Source organism: Scyliorhinus torazame, chromosome 13 (genome assembly GCF_047496885.1).
Source record: "Scyliorhinus torazame isolate Kashiwa2021f chromosome 13, sScyTor2.1, whole genome shotgun sequence".
Taxonomy (NCBI): domain Eukaryota; kingdom Metazoa; phylum Chordata; class Chondrichthyes; order Carcharhiniformes; family Scyliorhinidae; genus Scyliorhinus; species Scyliorhinus torazame.
In genome coordinates, this window is record NC_092719.1 from 75,663,410 (window position 1) to 75,687,173 (window position 23,764).

At 51.0% G+C, this 23,764-nt stretch overlaps 1 protein-coding gene across 2 annotated transcripts in view; it reads right to left on the reverse strand.

The window, feature by feature from the left end:
• Positions 1–13,668: 13,668 nt before the first annotated feature.
• The window catches only part of st8sia1 (ST8 alpha-N-acetyl-neuraminide alpha-2,8-sialyltransferase 1), a 145,088-nt gene continuing 134,992 nt past the window's right edge, over positions 13,669–23,764 (reverse strand). For both annotated transcript variants that reach the window (XM_072471783.1, XM_072471784.1), the window contains one exon: positions 13,669–23,499. In XM_072471783.1, coding sequence (XP_072327884.1) covers positions 23,025–23,499 — 475 coding nt within the window. In that variant the 3' untranslated portion in view covers positions 13,669–23,024. The remainder of the gene's footprint in view (positions 23,500–23,764) is intronic.

Genomic DNA, 23,764 nt, shown 5'->3' on the forward strand with positions numbered 1-23,764 from the left:
CGGAGGGCTGTGGTGTGGGATACCATGTTAGGAATGAATTTTCCGAGAAAATTTACCATCCTAAGGAAACGTAGGACCGCCTTTTTGTCCTCTGGGGTCTTCATGGCATTGATTGGACAGGCATCAGGTTGCACACTCTGCTGTGAAATGTGGTCACCCAGAAACTTGATAGCGGACCGACCAAATGAGCATTTGGCCCTGTTGAGCAGGAGGCCATTTTCATGAATCCTCTGGAAAACCTGTTTGCAATGTGATCCACGGGCGTCGTGGACCAGATGATCACGTCGTCCACATAGGCTCGCACCCCCTCGATGCCCTCCATCATTTGCTCCATTATGCGATGAAATACTTTGGAAGCTGATATGATACCAAAAGGCATGCGGTTGTAGCATTACCTGCCGAGTGTTAAACGTGCACAGCTTCCTACTGGACTCATCCAGCTGTATCTGCCAGAAGCTACGGGAAGAATTTGGCATGAGCCATCTTGCAGGTCAATTCTTCACGCTTCGGGATCGGGTAATGCTCTCGCATGATGTTGCGACTCAGGTCTTTGGGATCAATGCAAATGCGGAGTTTGGCAGAGGGTTTCTTGACGCAGACCATGGAGCTGACCCAGTCTGTTGGTTCCGTGACCTTTGAAATGATGCCCTGGCCTTGGAGCTCTCGTAGCTGCATTTTCAGACAATCCTGGAGGGGAGCCGGCACTCGGCCTGGTGCCTGGATGACTGGGGTGGCATTCGGCTTGAGCAATATCTTGTAGCGATATGGGAGCGTGGCCATCCCATCAAACACACTGTGGTATTGCGTGAGAATGTCATCTATCTCAGCCTGTAGGTTCGCATTGGGTGAGGCCGTCGCAGGTGTAGGGGACATGGCATGAACTCGCTGTACCAGATTTAGGAGTTTGCATGCACGAGCACCGAGCAGGGATGCCTTGTCAGGCCGGACGATCTCGAATGTTTTTTTAAAAATATATTTTATTAAATTTTTCAAACAAAATTTTTCCGTTTTTACAAATCAACATAAAAATAATACAATAACTGGTAAATAACATTATTTAAATAATATAGTGAACTAACAAAATGACAAAAAATAGTGCTCCCCCCCCCCTCCCGGGTTGCTGCTGCTGTCACTCTATCTTCCCTTAACGTTCCGCGAGATAGTCAAGGAACGGTTGCCACCGCCTGGAGAACCCCTGAGCTGATCCTCTCAGCGCAAATTTTATTCGTTCCAGCTTTATGAACCCTGCCATGTCGTTTATCCAGGCCTCCACGTCAGGGGGTTTTGCTTCCTTCCACATGAGTAGAATCCTACGCCGGGCTACTAGGGACGCAAAGGCCAGAATATCGGCCTCTTTCGCCTCCTGCACTCCCGGCTCTTCCGCTACCCCAAATATCGCTAACCCCCAGCCTGGCTTGACCCGGACCTTCACCACCTGTGAAATCACCGGCGGGACAAGGCGGCGCGGGCAGTCTCCGGTGCCCCCACGGTGGCCTGGCCCGCGATCGGGGCCCACCGATCCGCGGGCGGGCCTGTGCCGTGGGGGCACTCTTTCCCTTCCGCCTCCGCCATGGCGGTCTCCACCATGGCGGAGGCAGAAGCGACTCCCTGCAATGCGCATGCACGGGAATGCCGTCAGCGGCCGCTAACGCTCCCGCGCATGCGCCGCCCGGAGATGTCATTTCCGCGCCAGCTGACGGGGCACCAAAGGCCTTTTCCGCCAGCTGGCGGGGCGGAAATTCGTCCGGCGCCGACCTAGCACCTTAAGGTTGGGGCTCGGCCCCCAAAGATGCGGAGCATTCCGCACCTTTGGGGCGGCGCGATGCCCGACTGATTTGCGCCGTTTTGGGCGTCAGTCGGCGGACGTCGCGCCGTTTCCGGAGAATTTCGTCCCTGTCCTCCATTCCGAAGAAACTGCTGTCTTGCTGCCGTCATATGTGCTCTGTGTAGAACCTTAAATTGAATCAGGCTAAGCCTGGCACACGAAGACGAGGAATTTACCCTGCTTAGGGCATCAGCCCACAGCCCCTCCTCAATCTCCTCTCCCAGCTCTTCTTCCCATTTTCTCTTCAGCTCCTCTATCATCGCCTCCCCCTCGTCTCTCATCTCCTGATATATTTCGGACACTTTGCCCTCCCCGACCCATACCCCGGAAATCACTCTATCCTGGATCCCCTGTGTCGGGAGCAGCGGAAATTCCCTCAGCTGTTGCCTCGTAAACACCCTCACTTGCATATATCTGAAGATATTCCCCGGAGGCAACTCATATTTTTCCTCCAGCGCTCCCAGACTTGCCCGTCTATAAACAGGTCCCGCAGTTTCCTAATTCCTACTCGTTGCCAACTCTGGAACCCCCTTTCCATCCTTCCTGGGACAAACCTGTGGTTATTCCTAATCGGGGACCACACCGAGGCACCCGTCACCCCCCTGTGTCACCTCCACTGCCCCCAGATCCTCAAGGCTGCCACCACCACTGGGTTTGTGGTACACCTTTTCGGGGAGAATGGCAGCGGCGTCGTCACCAGCGCCTTTAGGCTCGTTCCTTTACAGGACGCCATCTCCAGCCACTTCCACGCCGCCCCCTCTCTCTCCCTCATCCACTTACAAACCATCGCCACATTGGCGGCCCAGTAGTAGTCGTTCAGGCTCGGCAGCGCCAGTCCCCCTCTATCCCTACTGCGCTGCAGGAACCCCCTCCTTACCCTCGGGGTCTTCCCTGCCCACACAAAGCTCATAATGCTCCTGTCTATTTTTTTGAAAAAGGCCTTTGTGATCAGAATGGGGAGACACTGAAACACGAAAAGAAACCTCGGGAGGACCATCATTTTTACCGCCTGCACTCTGCCCGCCAATGAGAGCGGCAACATATCCCACCTCTTGAAGTCCTCCTCCATCTGCTCCACCAGTCGCGTCAGATTAAGTCTGTGTAGAGTTCCCCAGTTCCTGGCTACCTGGATCCCCAGATATCGAAAGCTCCTTTCCACTCTCCTTAACGGCAGAGAGTCTATTCCTCTTCCCTGGTCCCCGGGGTGTATTACAAAAAGCTCGCTCTTCCCCATATTTAGCCTGTATCCCGAGAAATCTCCAAACTCCCTCAGTATCTGCATAACCTCTGGCATCCCCTCTACAGGGTCCGCAACATATAGCAGTAAGCCATCAGCGTAGAGTGACACTCGATGCTCCTCTCCCCCTCTAACCACTCCCCTCCATTTCTTAGAGTCTCTCAACGCTATGGCCAGTGGTTCAATTGCCAACGCAAACAGTAATGGGGACAGGGGACACCCCTGTCTTGTTCCCCTGTGTAGCCGAAAATACCCCGATCTTTGCTGGATTGTGACTACACTTGCCACTGGGGCCCCATATAGGAGTCTGACCCATCGAACAAACCCCTCCCCGAACCCAAACCTCCTCAGTACCTCACAAATAGTCCCACTCCACCCTATCGAATGCCTTCTCCGCATCCATCGCCGCCACTATCTCTGCCTCCCCCTCCGCTGGGGGCGTCATCATCACCCCCAGCAGTCGTCGAACATTAACGTTCAGTTGTCTCCCCTTTACAAACCCTGTCTGGTCTTCATGCACCACCCCCGGGACGCAATCCTCTATCCTTGTCGCCAGCACTTTTGCCAGCAGTTTGGCGTCTACATTTAGGAGTGAGATCAGCCTGTATGACCCGCATTGCAGTGGATCTTTATCCTGCTTCAGAATTAGTGATATCGTCACCTCCGACATTGTCGGGGGTAGTACCCCCCCTTCCCTGGCCTCGTTAAATGTTCTCGCCAGCAGCGGGGCCAACAGGTCCACATATTTCGTGTAGAATTCCACTGGAAACCCGTCTGGTCCGGGGCCTTCCCTGCCTGCATGTTCCCCAGTCCCTTAGTCACCTCGTCCACCCCGATTGGCGCCCCCAGACCTGCCACCTCCTGCTCCTCCACCCTCGGGAACCTTAGTTGATCCAGAAAATGTAGCATTCCCTCTTTTCCCACCGGGGGTTGGGACTTATATAGCCTCTCATAAAAGGTCTTAAACACCTCGTTTACCTTCCCTGCTCTCTGCTCCATAGTTCCCGTTTCATCCCTAACTCCCCCAATCTCTCTCGCCGCTATCCTCTTACGAAGTTGGTGGGCCAGCAGCCGGCTCGCCTTTTCCCCATACACATATCTCATCCCCTGTGCCTTCCTACACTGTGCCTCTGCCTTTCCTGTGGTCAGCAGGTCAAACTCCGTCTGAAGTCTTCGCCTTTCTCTATATAATCCTTCGTCTGGGGCCTCCGCATATCTTTTATCCACCCTCAAAATCTCCCCCACTAATCTCTCCCTTTCTTTGCCCTCTTGTTTCTCCTTGTGGGCTCTAATGGAGATCAGCTCTCCCCTAACCACCGCCTTCAGCGCTTCCCATACTACCCCCACCTGAACCTCACCATCGTCATTGACCTCCAGGTATCTCTCAATACATCCCCGCACCCTTCCACAGACCCCCTCATCCGCCAATAGTCCCACATCCAGTCGCCAGAGTGGGCGCTGCTCCCTCTCCTCTCCTAGTTCCAGATCCACCCAGTGCGGGGCGTGGTCTGAAACGGCTATGACCGAGTACTCCGTTCCTGCCACCTTCGTGATCAGTGCACTACTCATAACAAAGAAGTCTATTCGGGAATATACCTTGTGGACGTGGGAGAAAAAGGAAAACTCTTTGGCCAACGGCCTAGCAAACCTCCACGGATCCACTCCCCCCATTTGTTCCATAAATCCCCTAAGCACCTTGGCCGCTGCTGGCCTTCTCCCGGTCCTGGATCTAGACCGGTCTAGCCCTGGATCCAGCACAGTGTTGAAGTACCCCCCCCATTACCAAGCTTCCCACCTCCAGGTCCGGGATACGTCCCAGCATCCGCTTCATGAATCCTGTGTCATCCCAGTTCGGGGCATATACATTCACCAGCACGATCGCCTCTCCCTGCAATCTACCACTCACCATCACATATCTGCCCCCGGTATCCACCACTATATTCTTAGCCTCGAACGACACCCGTTTCCCCACCAGTATCGCCACCTCCCTGTTTTTCGCGTCCAACCCTGAGTGGAATACCTGTCCCACCCATCCTTTTCTTAACCTAACCTGATCCGCCACCTTCAGGTGCGTCTCCTGGAGCATGACTACGTCCGCCTTCAGTCTCTTTAAAGTGCGCGAACACCCGGGCCCTCTTAATCGGCCCATTTAGGCCTCTCACATTCCACGTGATCAGCCAGATTGGGGGGCCGCTCCCCCCCCCCCCCCCGCCAACTAGCCATCCCCTTTTCTGGGCCAGCCCCCCGTCCAGGTCCCACGCACCCACCTGTCCCGACCACCTCTTCTCTTGCCAGCTCCCCCTTGCACTCAGCAGCAGCAACCCGGTTAGTCGTCGTTGAGGCCTCAGCTCCCATTAGCGAATGGAGCATCGTGCTCACATAAGCCCCAACATCATCTCCCTCTGCTCCTTCGGGGAGGCCTAGAATCCTTAGGTTCTTCCTCCTCGAGCTGTTCTCCAGGTCTTCCAGCCTTTCGATACACCTCTTACGTAGCGCCTCATGCGTCTCCGTTTTTACCACCAGGCCCTGTATCTCATCCTCATTCTCGGCTGCCTTTGCCTTCACTCCACGGAGGTCTATCGCCTGGACCTTTTGTGTTTCCTTCAGTCCCTCGATTGCCAATAACATCGGCGCCAGCACCTCTTTCTTTAGTTCCTCCACACATCGTCGGAGGAATTCCTGCTGGTCCGGGCCCCATGTCGTCTGGGCTCCATCCCTCGCCATCTTGTTTCTCCCTTCTCTTCTCTGCCGCTGCTCCAAAGGATCCTTCGCAATCTGGCCACTACCGCTGGTCCTTTCCATACACACACGGGGGGGGGGGATCTTCCTTCGTCACCCCACACTGAGCTTGGTCTAAAAAAAAATTTCCGTTGGGGCTCCCGAAAAGAGCCCAAAAGTCCGTTAGAACGGGAGCTGCCGAAACGTGCGGCTTAGCAGTGCATCGCCGCAACCGGAAGTCCCACAATCTCGAATCTTAACGTCGCCTTGATTGCCTTGTGAGATACACCTAGCTGACATGATCCACTGGCAGCTATGGCATTGCCATTGTAGTCCAGGAGCTGGCAGGCTGGTGGAAGAATGCTAGGTTGGTTTTGGATGCTGTCGAGGTCTGACTGTGATATGAGATTCGCAGACGCGCCAGTGTCCAATGTGAATCGGAAGTGACACTGGTTGACCGTGATGACAGCACACCATTCGTCGTCAGGATCCACACTCAGGATTGAAAGGCGGTTTGCAGGCGCGGTGGAGACCAGCTCGCGTGTGGTGATGATGCCCACCCGATATGGAGACTCGAGGCAGTCAGCATCGGGGTCCGTCGGGCTTTCGGGATCAGAATCCTGCATGCCTTGTTATACGTAGCGGACACGTCTGCGCTGCAGCTGGGATCGCTGGCTGTTGCTCAGTGGAGCGGACCTGCAGAGGGCCGCATAATGCCCAGGCTTTCCACACTGTAGACATCGCCTGCCTTTGGCCGGACCTTGCCGCTTTAAATGGGCGGAGCCACAATTCGGACACGTCACGACGCTGACGTCAGCGCGTTCTGTGCGCTGTCGCGCATGCGCAGTGCGGTCGGCCGACGTTCGTGCATGCGCAATAGCTTCTTCGGCCTCATCGTCCTCACGGTCGTGGCGCGCATGCGTAGGGACCCGGGAAAAGCGAACGAAACGGCCACTCTCCTCGATGCTCAGGCCTTGCATTTCTGCAATGGCCTGCACCCTTTCTGCCTCATGGGAGGCCAGCTTTGCAGTTTCTGCCGCCTGATGCGGGAGTAACGATTTCTGGCATGCTCATGGACAACGCACGTTTCGATGGCGATGGAGAGGGTCAACTGTTTGATTTTGAGTAGCTGCTCCCGCAGGAAGTTGGATTGGACCCCGAAAACGATCTGATCCCGGATCATGGAATCAGCCGTCGAGTCATAATTACATCACTGCGCTCGGATGCGGAGATGGGTCAAGAAGGACTGAAAAGGTTCATCCTTATCCTGAAGCCTCTGTTGGAAGATGTACCGTTCAAAGCTCTCATTCACCTCGATGTCGCAGTGGCTGTCGAATTTCAGCAGAACTGTCTTGAACTTTGTCTTGTCTTCGCCATCGGCAAACGTGAGCGAGTTAAAGATGTGGATGGCGTGATCCCCGCAGTCGACAGGAACAGCACGATCTTCCTGGCATCCGATGCTGCCTCGAGGTCAGAGGCCTCGATATACAGGAGGAACTTCTGTTTGAACACCTTCCAGTTGGCGCCGAGGTTGCCGGAGATCCGGAGTTGCGGGGGGGGCTGGATCTTTTCCATGCCGCTGGATGGTTGCTTGCTGGTCATTGCAGATTCACTCGAGGTAGGTTCGTTAGAGTTAATCGTTCCCTGGTACCATGATGTGTTATTTGAGTTGATTTAACATTGACTGCAACTGGATGCAGTGAGGCTAGAAACAGGCATCCGACACAGGAGATGGTCCAACACTGTTTTATTGAACCTGCTGGTTGCTGTACATAATCTGCTGTGGGTTGACACTCTATTAATCTGAATTGATAAGCTCTGTCTGGCTTGACCAGACTAGCTCTCTGTCACATGGAGACGGTGCTCACGGCCTTGTGCACTCTAACCATCTCTGTAGCTGTATCCTGTGAGAAGAGGGAGAGTCTTAATGCCTTGTGTGTTTTACAGTGGTAGTGTCCTGTCTGGTGATTGGTCGTTCTGTGGCGTGTGTGTTCATTGGTTATCCTGTGTGTCAATCCCTGCCTGTCTGCATCTCATTATATACATGAGTGAATATTATGACAGGAGGGGTCTTTGATTATGCTGCCCGCTTTCTCCAGGCAGCGGGAGGTGTAAATGGAGTCAGTGGATGGGAGGTAGGTTCGTGTGATGGACTGCATCAATATGCAACCTAAAACATCGACTCGTAAGTTAAAAACAAAGAGCAAACAACAAACAAACCCCCCTCCCTCCCCCCGTTAATGCTCAACGGCAACCAACTCCCGAAATTACATGATAAATAAACCACATGAATTGTAGAACCCCTCCTTCGCCATCGCACTGCCCCCCCCCCCCCCCCCTTAACTCAAACCTCACCTTCTCCAGAGTCTAAAATTCCAGCAGGTCCCTCCACCACGCCAAGGCACAGGGCAGAGAAGCTGACCTCCACCCCAACAGGACCTGCCTATGAGCAATCAGCGAGGCGAAGGCTAAAACATCCTCCCCTGCACCCACCTGCAGTTTGGGCCGGTCCGACATCCCGAAAATGGCCTCTAGGGGACCCGGCTCCAAATCTATATGCAGCACCCCACGAGATGATATTAAAAATCTTCCTCCAATACCTTTGCAGCTTTGGGTACGACCAAAACATATGCACATGGTTTGCCGGGTCCTCTCACACCGCACACAGACATCCTCCACCCCCTCAAAGAGCTGGCTCATCCTTGCTTTTGTGAGGTGCACCCTATACACAACCTTCAATTGTATCAGCCCCAACCTCACACATGAGGTTGAGGCATTCACCCTTCACAGCACCTCACACCACAGACCCTCTTCCATCTCCTCCCCAACTCTTCCTCCCACTTAGCCTTAATCCCGTACATGGACACCCATTCTCCTCCAGAATCCTCCCATAGATCGCCAATACCAGCCTCCTCTCCAGCCCCCCACCGATAGTACCGCCTCCAACAGTGAGGGGGCCGGCACTATCGAGAAGGTCGGGAAATCCTTCCTTGCAAAATCTCGGACTTGTAGGTACCCTCCCGCCTGCGCCAACCCGTACTTCTCTACCAGCTCCTCCAAACTCGCAAATCGTCCTCCCAGGAACAGATCCTTCACTGCCCTAATTCCCGCTCCTCCCAACTCCAAAATCTTACATCCAGCCACTCCAGCTCAAACCTATAATTCCCCCTAATTGGCATCCCTCCCAACCCGGCTCCCAGCTTAAAGTGCTGTCTAAACTGCCTCCAGATCTTCAAAGCTGCCACCACCACCAGGCTCACTGAATACTTGCCAGGGGCCATCGGGAGCGGCTCTATTGCCAGTGCCCTCAACCCCAACCCCCTACATGAGCCCTCCTCCATCTTAACCCACCGGGACTCCACCCCCCCCCCCCCCCCCAACCACCACTCCACCACCCCTCCCCCACTCTTACCTACTTGCCTGGGTTCAATTTATACCCTGAGAAGGACCTAAATCTTTGGAGCAGCCCCATTATATTTCCCACCGACGTACTCGACTCGGAGATGTACAGTAACAAGGAAACCCTATGTTCCACCCCCTCATTATCCCCTGCACAACCCCAAGCTCCTTAGAGCGATGGCCAACAGCTCCGTAGCCAATGCAAACAGCAGGGGGGGACATAGAATACCCCTGCCGAGTGCCCCGGTGCAGAGCAAAATACCCAAACTCATATTATTTTTGTGATCACTCACCATCTGCTCCGTATACAGCAGCCATACCCACGCCGCAGACCTCGGCCCAACCCCAAATCTTTCCAAGACGGCCATCAAATAACCCCTCTCTACCCGATCGAACCCCTTCTCCGCATCCTGTGCCACCACCACTTCCGTCTCCTTCCCATCCATCGGTGACATGACCCCATTTAACAACGTTCTAACATTCAAGAACTGCCTTCTCTTCACGAACTGTGGGCAGCACGGTGGCACAAGTGGTTAGCACAGTTGCTTCACAGCTCCAGGGTCCCAGGTTCGATTCCCGGCTTGGGTCACTGTCTGTGTGGAGTCTGCACGTTCTCCCCGTGTGTGCGTGGATTTCCTCCGGGTGCTCTGGTTTCCTCCCACAGTCCAAAGATGTGCGGGTTAGGTGGATTGGTTATTCTAAATTGCCCTTAGTGTCCAAAGAGGTTAGGTGGGGTTACGGGGATCAAGGGGGATGGGGTGGAGGTGTCGGGCTTAAGTGGGGTGCTCCTTCTAAGGGCTGGTGCAGACTCGATGGGCTGAATGGCCTTCATCTGCACTGTAAATTCTATGAACCCTGCCTGATTCTCTCCTATCACCTTTGGGAGGCACCCCTCCAACCTTGCCACCAGCACCTTTTCCAGGATCTTAGCATCCACATTTATTAGGGATATGAACCTGTATGACCCACACTCCACCGGGTCCTTGTCCTTTGTCAACAGCAGGGAAATCGAAGCCTGTCCCAACGTCTGTGGCAAAACCCCCCTACCCATCGCCTCCTTAAACATTTTCACCATCAGCGGCGCTAACTTTTTATAATACTCCACAGGGAACTCATCTAGTCCTGCTGCCTTCCCTGACTGCATCCTCTTTTACCTCCTGCTCCCCCACTGACAGATAGGCCTGCCCTATCTTCCTCCGCCAACCTCAATACTCCAATCCATCCAGGAACTCCTTCATCTTTCACTCTCCTCCCAGCGACTCCGACCTATACAACTTCTCATAGAACTTCTCAAAACTTTATTAATCTGCTCTGGGCCACCACTAACTTCCCCATCCTCTCCCGTACCTAGACTACCTCCATCGTCACCGCCTCCCTCCAGAGATGAGTGGCCAATATACACCCCGCCTTCTCCCCATGTTCATAGTCTGCCCCCATCCCTGCCTTCCCTGTGGACAACCGATCAAATGTTACCTGAAGCTCCTACCTAGTCTCCAGAAGGGCCAGATCCGAGTCCCCCTCAAAACTCCTATCCACCACCAACATCTCCTCCATCAACTTTTGCACTCCACCCTATCCTCCTTGTCCACCTTTGCCTTAAAAGAGATCACCTCCCCCCCCCATTACTGCCTTCAGAGCCTCCCAACCCAGCGCCAGTAAACTTCACCTGTGCAATTAAATCCCACATATTCCTCAATCACTTTCCCAATCTTATCACAAAAAGTCTGGTCCCCCAACAACCCACATCCATACTTCACCCCGGCCGCTGGGTCACCCCGTCTCCAAAACCACATCCACCCAACGCGGCGCATGAATACTCTGCCCCTTGACCCCAGCCAATAACGCCTTCCCCACCACAAAAGAGTCGATCCTCGAATACACTTTATGTACTTGGGAGAAAAATGAGTACTCCCGCTCCCTCAGATGCAGGAACCTCCACGGGTCCACTCCTCCCACCTCTCTCATGAGCCCAGTCAGCACTTTCTCCCACCCGACTGGGCCAGTGAGGGCGGCTGCAATCCTCGATCCATCCTCTGCTCTTGCACCATATTCCAGTGCGCACTACTATTACCTCATGAGTGTTCAAGTCTTGGATGGCACCCAGCACCCTCTTTGCGAACCCTACATCATCCCAGTTGGGGCCATTTATGTTCACCAGCGCCACCATCCTCCCCTCCAATGCCCGTCACAATCACGAACCTGCCCCCTGGTCCGCCACCACCTTCTCCTACTGAAACCTCACCCTCTTGCCCAGCAATACCGCTACCTCCCCGAGCTCGAATCTCTCGTTTTAACCCCAGTCCTTCAGCCTTCATGAACGCCTCAAAGTCAAAGTCATTCAAGCTATTGGTCACCCTCAGCATCGCTGGGTACACCATGCCAAATCTCACGCCATTCCTGGAGAGTGCTGCCTTCACCCGACCGAAGGCTGCCCGCCTTCTCGCCAGCTCGACGGTTAAATCCTGGTATATATGAATACCAACTTCTTCCCACCTCCCCTCATGCCTTTGTTTCACCCAACTCAGGACCTTCTCTTTAACGTGGCATTTATGAAAACTAATTATGACTGCCCTTGGTGGCTCATTTGTCCTCATCTTGGGCCTGAGTGACCGACGACCCCTGTCCAGTTCATACTGAGAGGGTTCCTCCCACTCCCCCAGCAACTCCGCCGTCATCTTCGCTCACCACCACCTTCTCAAGGGAAAATAGAGATGGTCCCGCATCCCATGAACGAATAATAAAACAAATTACAAAAAGACTACAGAGGAACTGGTGAAAGAGCAAAGAATGATTTACGACAATGGTACAAGAGCTGTGGCATTATAACTATCAGGCGGAAGGACTCTTCTTAGAAAGGAGAAGTTTGAATCCGGTAGTTATAGCTTTGTTGAGAATTTGGAGGCAGTCTCGTCAGCACTTCGGGTTGGGGCAGGGTCAAGGGAAATGCTGATTCAGGGGAAGCACAGATTTGAACCAGGGAAGTGAGATGGAAATTTTCAGAGATGGGAGGAGAAGAGAATTAGGACCCTAAAAGATTTGTTTTTGGGGGGTCAGTTTGCAGGATTGAAGGAGCTGGGAGCGAAATATGGGCTGGAGTAGGGGGAAATATTTAGATACATGCAGGTTCGAGACTTTGCTCGGAAGGAGATAGAGCTTCCCAGTGGAGCTGACCTCCACATTGCTGGAGGAGGTGCTGACGATGGGGGACTGGAGAAGTGGGTAGTGTCGGCAGTTTACGGGGCTATTTTGGGAAAGGTGAAGGCACCGCTGGAAGGGATCAAAGCAAAGTGGGAGGAAGAGTTGGGCGAGGATATGGAGGAAGGGTTCTGGTGAGAGGTGTTCCGGAGAGTGAATGCCTCCACCTCGTGCGCGAGGTTGGGGCTGATACAGCTGAAGGTGGTATACAGAGCACCTTACAAGGGGGAGGATGAGCCGGCTCTTTGAGGGGGTAGAAGATGTGTGTGAACGTTGCGGGGGGGTCCCGCAAACCACGTTCATATGTTTTGGTCCTGTCCAAAGCTGGAGGATTACTGGAAGGAGGTTTTTCGTGTAATCTCTAAAGTGGTGCACGTGAAACTGGACCCGGGCCCTCGGGAGGCCATATTCGGGATATCGGACAAGCCGGGGTTGGAAACAGGTGCGGAGGCAGATGTTGTAGCCTTCGCCTCATTGATCGCCTGAAGGCAGATCCTGTTGGGATGGAGATTAACCTCTCCACCCTGTCCCCTGGCATGGCAGGGGGACCTGCTGGAATTCTTAACTCTTGAGAAGTTTAAGTTTGATCCTGGACGGGGGGAGGGGGATTGAGGGGTTCTACAATTCATGGACTTATTCATTATGCACTTTCAAGAATTGGATTACATCGAACATTGCAGGGGGGGGGGGGGGGGGGGGGGGTTGGGGGTCTGTCTGTGTTAATGGTGACGATGGGTGTTTCCTGATTCCTTCTTGTTTTTATTTATATTAACATGCGGGCTGTTGTTTGGACGTTTGGTGGGAGGATGGGATTGTTGTTGATAAGTGGATTGACACTGTATTTGTTACTGTTTATTGGTGGGTGTAAATTTGGAAGAAATGTGAAAAAGGAGAATAAAAATATATTTTTTTTGTAAAAGAAGTTTGAGGGGTGACCTAAAAGTAGTTTTTAAAATTATGAAAGGGTTTGCCAGGATAGACAGATATTGTGGAGAAGTGAAAAACTAGAAATCATGAATACAAGGCCATCATTTCGCAATCCAATAAGCAATTCAGGAAAAACCTCTTTACCCAGAGGGTGGTGAGCATGTAGACTTTTCAAACACATGGAATGGTTGAGTCAAATTGTATAAATGCCTTTAAGGGAAAATGAGATAAGTACATGAGGGAGAAAGGAATAGGATAGGATTTTCTTAGGAGCAGCATGAGAACTGTTTTGTCAAATGGCTGATTACAATGCTGTGCATTCTGTATAATTATTTGATATGAAGTCAAGAATTTCAACAAACAAAAGTCACATTTTATAACTTGCAGAAATTTATTGCATGTTGACACAACACAGGGGCCTACTGACAACTACAAGGCCTAAACCAGTAAGAATTCTGAATCCATAAAAACTCTCATTACAAAGTTAGTCAATAAACATTGTTAGCCACTGCATTGAGCTGAGGTCTGTTGAAGCTGGACTGTACGTCACCTCCTCACGTCGGTACCGGTGCACATTGTGTCATGAGATGCCAGATGTGAGCCTGAAAGTAACTGAGAGCAACATTACTGTACAATTGCTTGGTAGTACAGGGCTTGCATGTCGCTGAAATGAGGGACATGTTGCCAAAGCTTTTTACCCGGCCCTCATCCGGACACCCAGAAAAATGCCCAATTTCAAACGTGTGGTATAAATCGTTGTAAAGGTTTGAAATTTGGCATTCTTGTGATTGTCCTGATGAGTGCAAGATGAAAAGCTTCGACAATATGGGCACGATTCTCCGACCCCCCGCCGGGTCGGAGAATCGCCGGGATCTGGCGTGAATCTCGCCTCCACCGTGTCCCGAATTCTCCGCTACCAGAGAATCGGCAGGGGCGGGAATCGCGCCGCGCCGGTCGGCGGGCTCACCCCGGCGATTCTCCGACCCGCGATGGGCCGAAGTCCCGCCGCTGTCAAACCTCGCCAGCCGGCATGGATTGAACCACCTACCTTACCGGCGGGAGCAGACGGCTCGGGCGGGCTCCGGGGTCCTGGGGGGGGGTGCCGCCACGGTCGCGATCGAGGCCCACCGATCGGCAAGGGAGCCTGTGCCATGGGGGCACTCTTTTTCTTCCGCCTTCGCCATGGTCTTCACTATGGCGGAGGCGGAAGAGACCCCCTCCACTGCGCATGCGCAGGGATGCCGTGAGCGGCCGCTGACGCTCCCGCGCATGCGTCGCCCGGCGAAGTCCTTTCGGCGCCGGCTGGCGTTGTGGCAAAGGCCTTTCCCGCCAGCCGGTGGGGCGGAAATCACTCAAGGTGAGGGCTTGGCCCCTAAAGGTGCGGAATTCTCCGGACCTTTTGGGCGGTGTGACGCCGGAGTGGTTCCCTCCACTCCATTACGCCGGATTCCCCTTGCCCCGCCGGGTAGGGGAGAATCCCGGCCCATGTCTCTCCTTTTAGCAACATTACTGCGTGTATACATGGTTCATTCATGAACAGTTTCCTACCTCCGAAGATGGGCCCCTTTGAAATAGGGAGTAGAGAAATTGATCCAAATGTTTGATAGTTAAAGGCAAGTCCAGAATTAGGGGCCACAATGTTAAAATTAGAGTTATAGGCCATTCAGGGGTGATGTCACGAACCACTTCTCCGCACAAAAGATAGTTCGAAGCTGGAACTGTTGCCTCCAAAATTCTGTTGAGGATGAGGATCAACTGAAAATTTCCAAGCTGAGATCAATGCATTTTTGTGAGGGAAGGTGTAAAAATGGAGTTAAGAAAAAGACAATTAGTAGAAGGACAGGCTCAAGGTGCCGAATAACCTATTCCTGTTTCAAAGTTTTCCATGCATGGAAAAGATAATTTCAGAAAATTGTTTTAAATTGCAAAAGTTAGACAAGATGGACACAGGTCCAAACTGGTATAAAGCAAAATGTAGATCGAAAGTCAGGAAATGCTTCCAACAGAATTCTCGCATAAACAACGGAGGCAAAATGCCTGAGGTCACTTTAACAGCTGGCTGAATGCCACAATGAGGGAATGTAGGAACTTTCTGGGTCAACAAAGTAAGCTGAATGGCCTTTCCACATCTGGAATTAAACAGAAAAATGGGATGGTTTCCTTAACCAATTATTTCCCCAGGTGAAGGCTCAGGATTTGGAAAAATCTTCATTCGTGGACTGAATGTCCATAAAATAATGCTGCACTCAGTAAGTTACCAGACCAACAGTACCCTCAAGTATAAAGCTAAAAATATCTGACTGCCCTCTTCGAGGGCTGCTGGGTGAATGTGAGGAACGGTCATAAACCTGGCGTTCATGAATAAACAGTGTTAAAATAGAGACATTGGGCGTCATTCTCCGACCTCCCGCCGGGTCGGAGAATGGCCGTTGGCCGCCGTGAATCCCGCCCCCGCCCCCGCCGAAGTCTCCGCTCCCGGAGATTGGGCGGGGGCGGGAATCCGGCCGCGCCGGTTGGCGGGACCCCCCGCTGGATTCTCCGGCCCGGATGGGCCGAAGTCCTGCCCAGGAATTGCCTGTCCCGCCGACGTAAATCAAACCTGGTATTTACCGGCGGGACCAGGCGGCGTGGGCGGGCTCCGGGGTCCTGGGGGGGGGGGGGCGCGGGGCGATCTGACCCCGGGGGGTGCCCCCACGGTGGCCTGGCCCGCGATCGGGGCCCACCGATCCGCGGGCGGGCCTGTGCCGTGGGGGCACACTTTCCCTTCCGCCTCCGCTACGGCCTCCACCATGGCGGAGGCGGAAGAGACTCTCCCCACTGCGCATGCGTGGGAAACTGACAGCGGCCGCTGACGCTCCCGCGCATGCGCCGCATTTCCGCGCCAGCTGGCGGGGCAACAAACGCCATTTCCGCCAGCTGGCGGGGCGGAAATCCCTCCGGCGTCGGCCTAGCCCCTCAATGTTGGGGCTAGGCCGCCAAAGATGCGGAGACTTCTGCACCTTTTTGCCGGCGCGATGCCCGTCTGATTGGCGCCGGCTTTGGGGCCAGTCGGCGGGCATCCCGCCGTTGGGGGAGAATTTCGCCCATTAGTTTTGAAATAAAGTATCTTCCATTTTCGTTAAACTTTGGCTGTGATCTACCGGCCCTGTCGCACTCGACTCGAGATTTAATGGCGTGGTTACATCTCGCGAGGCGTCGCGATCTGGATCGCACCCATTGAGGTCGGGATCCAGGGGCGAGATTCTCCGACCCCCCACCGGGCGTAAATTAAACCACCTGCCTTACCGGCGGGACAAGCGGCGCGGGCGGGCTCCGGGGTCCTGGGGGGATCGCGTGGCCTGGCCCGCGATCGGGGCCCACCGATCCGCGGGCGGGCCTGTGCCGAGGGGGCACTCTTTCCCTTCCGCCTCCGCCACGGTCTCCACCATGGCGGAGGCAGAAGAGTCTCCCTCCACTGTGCATGCGTGGGAAGCTGTCAGCGGCCGCTGACGCTCACGCGCATGCGCCGCCCGGAGATGTCATTTCCGCGCCAGCTGGCGGGGCACCAAAGGCCTTTTCCGTCAGCTGGCGGGGCGGAAATTAGTCCGGCGCCGACCTAGCCCCTTAAGGTTGGGGCTCGGCCCCCAAAGATGCGGAGCATTCCGCACCTTTGGGGTGGCGCGATGCCCGTCTGATTGGAGCCGTTTTGGCCGCCAGTCGGCGGACATCGCACCGTTTCCGGAGAATTTTGCCCCAGGTCTGCAACATCAAGTGTGCAGTCAGGCTCACTTGAATATGCTCTCGCCGGAGTTACCCAAGGTCCGGGATCTAACCCCCGTGCGTCGGAGATACTGAGCGAGCGCTGTTTAGCACTAGTCTCCACGAACGTGGACCAGGTGTACAGGCACTTTGGGGGGTTCTCCCAGGCACTCAGGGGGCCCTGGGTGGTTGGGCTCCAGGCTGCACGGTAGCACAGTGGTTAGCATTGTTGCTTCACAGCGCCAGGGGCCCAGGTTCGATTCCCGGCTCAGGTCACTTGAGTCTGCACGTTCTCCCCGTGCCTGAGTGAGTTTCCTCCGGGTGCTCCAGTTTCCTCCCACAAGTCCTGAAAGACGTGCTTGTTTGGTGAATTGGGCATTCTGAATTCTCCCTCTGTGTACCCGAACAGGCGTCAGAATGTGGCGACTAGGGGATTTTCACAGTAACTTGATGAAAGCGTACTTGTGGCACTGATAAACATTATTATTAGGATGGTACCCTGGCACCTTCAATGCCACCGGGGTATTTTGGCACTGCCAGCCTGGTGCTGCCACCTGGGCACTCGTGTGCCCAGATATCACTGTCATGCTGGCAGTGCCAAGGTGCCCAGGTGGCATCTTGCCTGTGCCAGGGACCAGGCCTGGGGTGCCCTGCCCTTTAGAGGTGGGTTGCGGGGCAGCTCAAGGACCTCTCGTTGGTAAGTTGGGCACGGCTAAACGCGCTCGACAAAGGGCTCTGTTTCATTTCCGTTAAATCGTGTCCTTTGTCAAAAAGTATTTTGATACCAGTGACATTACGTGTAAAATATCAAAGTCAGACACCAATAAAACCTTGCACACCAAGAAATCTTTCGCCGTTACTCTTCCAGAGAATTTTGCACACAATGATGTTGTCTACTTTCAAAAATGCATTCCCATCCAGAACAATAGCTCGGGCCTGGGTAACATACTTCAGCGGTGGCAGGTCTGGAGTGTTCAGGCTGGCTGCATGTGGAGTTACAGTTTCAATTCCCAAGTACGAGTACTTCTTGCAAGACGACATCGACACAAATATCATGAACAATTAAAGCTGCAAAGAGGCTTATTGCCCAAGGAACAAAACACACACAAAAAAAAGACCGAATGAACAGGAGGAGAATATTAACAAATCGTGTCTTCATGCAATTCTGCAATCTTGTTATTATCCACATGCTACACTTAAAATGCTAACAATCAGAGATCGATTGCGACATTTGAAAACAAAAAAAAACTTCTGCCCAATAGCTGGACATCCACCTCATATGTCTGCTGGTGCACCATTGATTTCAATGTGCATGACAAGGTTTTCACCAACTCACCGAAATACAATACTGTTTTCTGATATGAAAAAGTACTAAAGCATTACAATGACAAACTCCATCATCCTAAACTGAAAACCTTGATAAGGAGAACGAACACATACAAGCGTAAACGTCAGCTGCTGGTATCGTACTTTCCTATTGTGAAACTGACTGAGCCAGTAGGAGTTAAAATATGCCATCATCTTTTAAAACATGGAGCAACTCATCAAAACTGGAAATAAATGTGATACACATCTTTTTGCTCAAATGTTTAAGAAAAAATAAATAAAATTGTTAATCTATTATAAAATGACTCAAATTACACCTCCAATAAATCTAGTGGACCATGAAATGCTCAGAATTCTCTTTTTCGCAAAGTAGAACCAGTCAAAAAGTACACTGTTGTTCAAAGAGAGGAACCCGGTGTACCGGGGCAGCACGGTAGCACAAGTGGCTAGCACTGTGGCCTCACAGCGCCAGGGTCCCAGGTTCGATTCGCCGCTGGGACACTGTGCAGAGTCTGCACATTCACCCCGTGTCTGCGTAGGTTTCCTCCGGGTGCTCCGGTTTCCTCCCACAGTCCAAAGACGTGCAGATTAGGTGGATTGGCAATGTTAAATTGCCCTTAGTGTCCAAAATGGTTAGGAGAGGTTATTGGGTTACGGGGATAGGGTGGAAGCGAGGGCTTAAGTGGGTCGGTGCAGACTCGATGGGTCGAATGGCCTCCTTCTGCACTGTATGTTCTAATGCTATGTTCAGCATAGTTTTAGGATACACAGGGTTTTTTTTTAATTTAGAGTATCCAATTCTTTTTTTCCAATTAAGGGGCAATTTAGCATGACCAATTTACCTACCCTGCACATCTTTTTTCTTGGGTTGTGGGGGTGAGACCCACGCAGACACGGGGAGAATGTGCAATCTCCACACAGACAGTGACCCGGGGACAGGTTCGAACCTGGGTCCTCAGCACTGAGAGGCAGCTGTGTTAACTACTGTGCCACCGTGCCGCCCTAGGATACACAGGTGAAGGGCTTTGTTTAATTAGACATTTTGAGAACATATGAATAGGGGACTTAACTACGCTTGAGGCCTTCTGCGACGGGTGGGTGCATCGTTTGTCCCTGGAACACCATTTCAACTGAATTGGTTACAATTCCTTTCAAAGTTCCATTTTTGTTTCAGTGCCTCATCAGCGGCTGTCACCCTCCTTAATAATTTATTTTACTAATTACTGTTTTTTTTATAGAAGAGCATACTAATAGGGGATAGCTGGGACACCGGGTGTGTGTCTGTGAGGAGAGCTGTGAGACTAAACAAAGAAAAACTCTGTGCCTTGGCTTCAACTTCAAGGATTCTTGGGCCCGGATTCTACGAACGCCAGGAACTTTCATATTACTAGAATGGGCATCATAATAAAGAGGATTCGTAAATTGATAGTAACATGGTGTAAATTAACTGGGTTACAATGACAGAAAGATCAATCAAGTTGAATCTTGCCCTTTTATCTTCTGTCCATTTAATCCTCAGATATGTGTCCCTTTTCATTATCAGGTGGGAGAATAATTAAGGCAGCTAGTAGTCAAATACATACCTGAGGTTAGGCAAATATGAAATCGGGTGAAATCATGTCAGCTATTCGTGGTAAATGAACAGGCCAGCTAGCTGAAATATTCTCATGCTGCAGTATTACCCTGCTGCAACATTTGGCTTAAACACACACTGTGCTCACAGTACACATAACACTGTTAATTGTCCCTTTTTCAAACAAAAATACACATAACAATAAAGATCAGCACACAGAGAAATGCTGGTATGCACCTTAATATGTTTGGGATCCTAAGTAAAGCACTGGTCTCAGTGCTTGGTCCCATCGAGGGAGTTTGCAGTTGCTTTGCTAACAGGCACCGACAAGAGCAATGGGGTTGAAGACAGGAATGAGCTGGGTTTTCCTGCACCCTTTTCAAATATCTTACAAAGTTGAAAGATGACCCTGTTTAACAAGGTAGATCAGCAAAACACTACAGGATATGCAATTCTCCGACTAGAGTTCTACAGACCTATTCTAAAGCCTTTTAAGGAACATACAGAGAGTGGACAGGGTAACCTCTGAAGGTTTGCTACAGGGTTTCATAGACAACACATCCACGGGTACCCTTCTAACATTTACTATCTGTGATAACACTATTAGATCCACCCAGCTGAGTTTGCAATATGCACAGGCAGATCTTTCATTTGCTTTAAACATCTCGGTCACAATTGATTGCAATGCATTTTGACTTTAAATGTAGAGGCTCTCATTCTTTCTCTTTTGATGGGTGTCTCCCACTCTGACAGACAAGGTCCTAGCTAGGTCATAAACCTCCTTCTGACCATTCATCAATTCTGGTTCCGTGATGAGCATTTAGGAAGCAGCCTTCATAGGATGGGATTGACCGCTGCCCTGGAAATGAAGCATTCTGCTCTCTCCAAAGGCCTGACTCCAGCTCACACAATAAGGTCAAACAGTATCAAAGTGGGGCATAAGAAAGCTCCTGCCTCTGCATTAAAAATACAACACTCATTGCCAACACCTGGGATTGAAACTGATACCTATCTGAATTAGTAAGAAGTCTTACAACAGCAGGTTAAAGTCCAACAGGTTTGTTTCAAATCACTAGCTTTCGGAGCGCAGCTCCTTCATCAGGTGAGTGACTCACCTGATGAAGGAGCTGCGCTCCAAAAGCTAGTGATTCAAAACAAACCAGTTGGACCTTAACCTGGTGTTGTATGACTTCTTACTGTGCCTACCCCAGTTCAACGCCGGCATCTCCACATCATGGCTATCTGAATTAGTAATCCCTTCCATTTGCAATTCAAATTGAAGATCCCCTTGATTGTTGACACGGTGTTGACCCTACCAAGCGCAGTTGTCTGGGGGGATTTCAACAGGATACCAGTTTTCACCGAGTTCACCCCTTTCGTATTATATGGCAAGTGAACTCAGTCATTTGGATCGCCTTATTCCTTTTACTAATGTACAAAACCGTTCATAAATTTAAGCAAGCTCAAAACTTGTATCTTAAAATCGAGACTTCCTCAGAAAGGTATCCATGCAGAAGTATTTGTCACACCCAGCTTGGATGGCTCACTGGAAAAACAGCCAAAGAGTTGGTTGTCAAAATATCGCGCAGAAACCCACGAAGATGAGCCCAAAATAATTCTACCACCTGGAACAAGTGCTCCCGGGAGTTCTATTATTTTCCCAGGATTTGACACGAATTTGCTTCAAATAATACTGTCACCTGTCACTAAAATGTTGTCACAAGAAAATTCAATACTGAAGGAGTAATGTATTGCAAACTGCTTTAAACCTGAGTTAGAAAAATCATTTTAAAAACATCTACACCAGGCATCCCTCTTCCATGGGCATTCCAGCCACAAGCCTCTTTTAACCTAAGCTACCGAAGCAGAAAAAAACAAAGGCGAGACTCCCACAGGAACAAAACAGGAAAACCAATGGGTTTGCCATATAAATCAATGGCAGGATATGAAACAAGTGGCTACATCCTTGGCCTGAAATGCGATTTGCTGACAATGGACGGCATATTATTACTACTTGTAAGGAGTAATTTTGCACAAGTCACTCCCAATGTACGTGGCTCTGGTTTACAAGACCATGGGGGAGCACAGTCTCCACGTCAGGGGGGATGCCTTGCCTATCCTGCGCATGAGACAGGTGCAACAATCTTTTGATTAAAGTTTCAAGCCTGAGGATATATAACCAAATAAAGACCTTCTGCCATGTCTAGTCCATAAAGTAAATGATTGCATTCAACTGCTGTCAGTTATCTGTCAGTTGTTACTCCAATTGGATTTTCATCCACTTGTATGCTTTCAAACAGAATCCTCGCAGCGTGGAAAACAGTCAGATCGCCCAGTTGGTTCTTTTGTCGACTGCAGCTTATTGGATAGGAGGGAAATGGAAAACAGAACATAAGGATGGAACAAAGAGAAAAGACAAACACAAAAGGTGAACGCCTATTCTGTATCTGCAAAGTTAAGGCAAAAAATGATTGAGATTGACTTGTTTATGCCGGACCAAAATAAACCACAAAACAAAGTGCAACGCTAATTCCATTACACTGATGCTTGCAAATAGAATCCTATCAATGAACAAAAGTGAGCAAAAGAACTCAGAAGATCTGGCCTGGATCCAATATAACTGAGAAGGCAAATCCCATTATGATGGCGATCTTTTTACCAATTGCTTCCACGTTCATTCAGGAATCTTTCAACAGCAACTGAAGACAATATTTACAGGCAACCTTTGAAAAACCTAGGCTTCCGGCAGTCTATGTGTTCATTAACGATGGGTGTGCCGACTAAATGGTATAAATTGACACAGTCCCTCAATTCTATCAGTCTCTCTACACTCTTTTCAGCATGATATTCCATGCACAGTGCAGGTCAAGTGTTGGAAGTACAAGTCAGTAAGGATCAGGGCCACTCCATCACTTGTTCCAGTAAATGCATTCATATGTTATGGTAATGAAGAGAGAATGTTCCGGTTTCGTTCTCAGTCACCATTTCTCTCCGAGGGTATTGTTCAAAGCAAGTCGATAGATTATTCCCCAAGGGATAAACCAGAAACCTCCAGGTTATACATCTCCATTCTTCTGCAACGAGGATTACTTCACGTCCTCTTCACATTTGCCAATCTGCATATTTAATATGCCACTTTTATGCAAGAGCCAGAGTTGTAGAAACTCCTCCGGCATTGCATGGTAGCCTGAATAAGGCATCACATTGTCATAGTAGTGGTGGCTAATTATCCTCCTTTGCAGGTCCATTGAAAATGGCCAAAATCCATAAAGGGTCACATCTTCACAGAGGCCCAAGGCAACACTGACCAGGAATAGGCCTGTGGACAGGCGTTTGGCATGGATTCCCTTGCTCTTCCAGAACTTCTCCACATTGCGCAGGAAATCCGGATTTGCAAAGAGTATGGTTTGGTTGGCACTGAAGTCAGACAGCGTGTAGTATGTGCGGAAGGAAGGATCTGTCCCCGTCTTCATGGAAAAGGCAGGCATGTAAATGTAGCTGCGACCATACACCTTCATACTTTCCACAAAGGATTTCCTGGACCACAAGAGGTTCTGAAATCTGAAAGATAATGATAGAAATATTGAATTTTCATTCCTAGTGATTAACTGATGGAAGAACATTTATGAAAGTATTAATTTGACAGGTAACAATGAATTGCACCAAGCATTTAACTCTCTATAGGACATGTATTCATATCATTCTGAGTTATCATCTATTGTAATCAATGAGGTGTCCCGAAGTGGAGAGTCAGAAATAATTTATTTCCTACTCACGCTAGGAAATGCAATAGCAAAGTAACAGTCCAAGTCCCAGCCGGGACCAT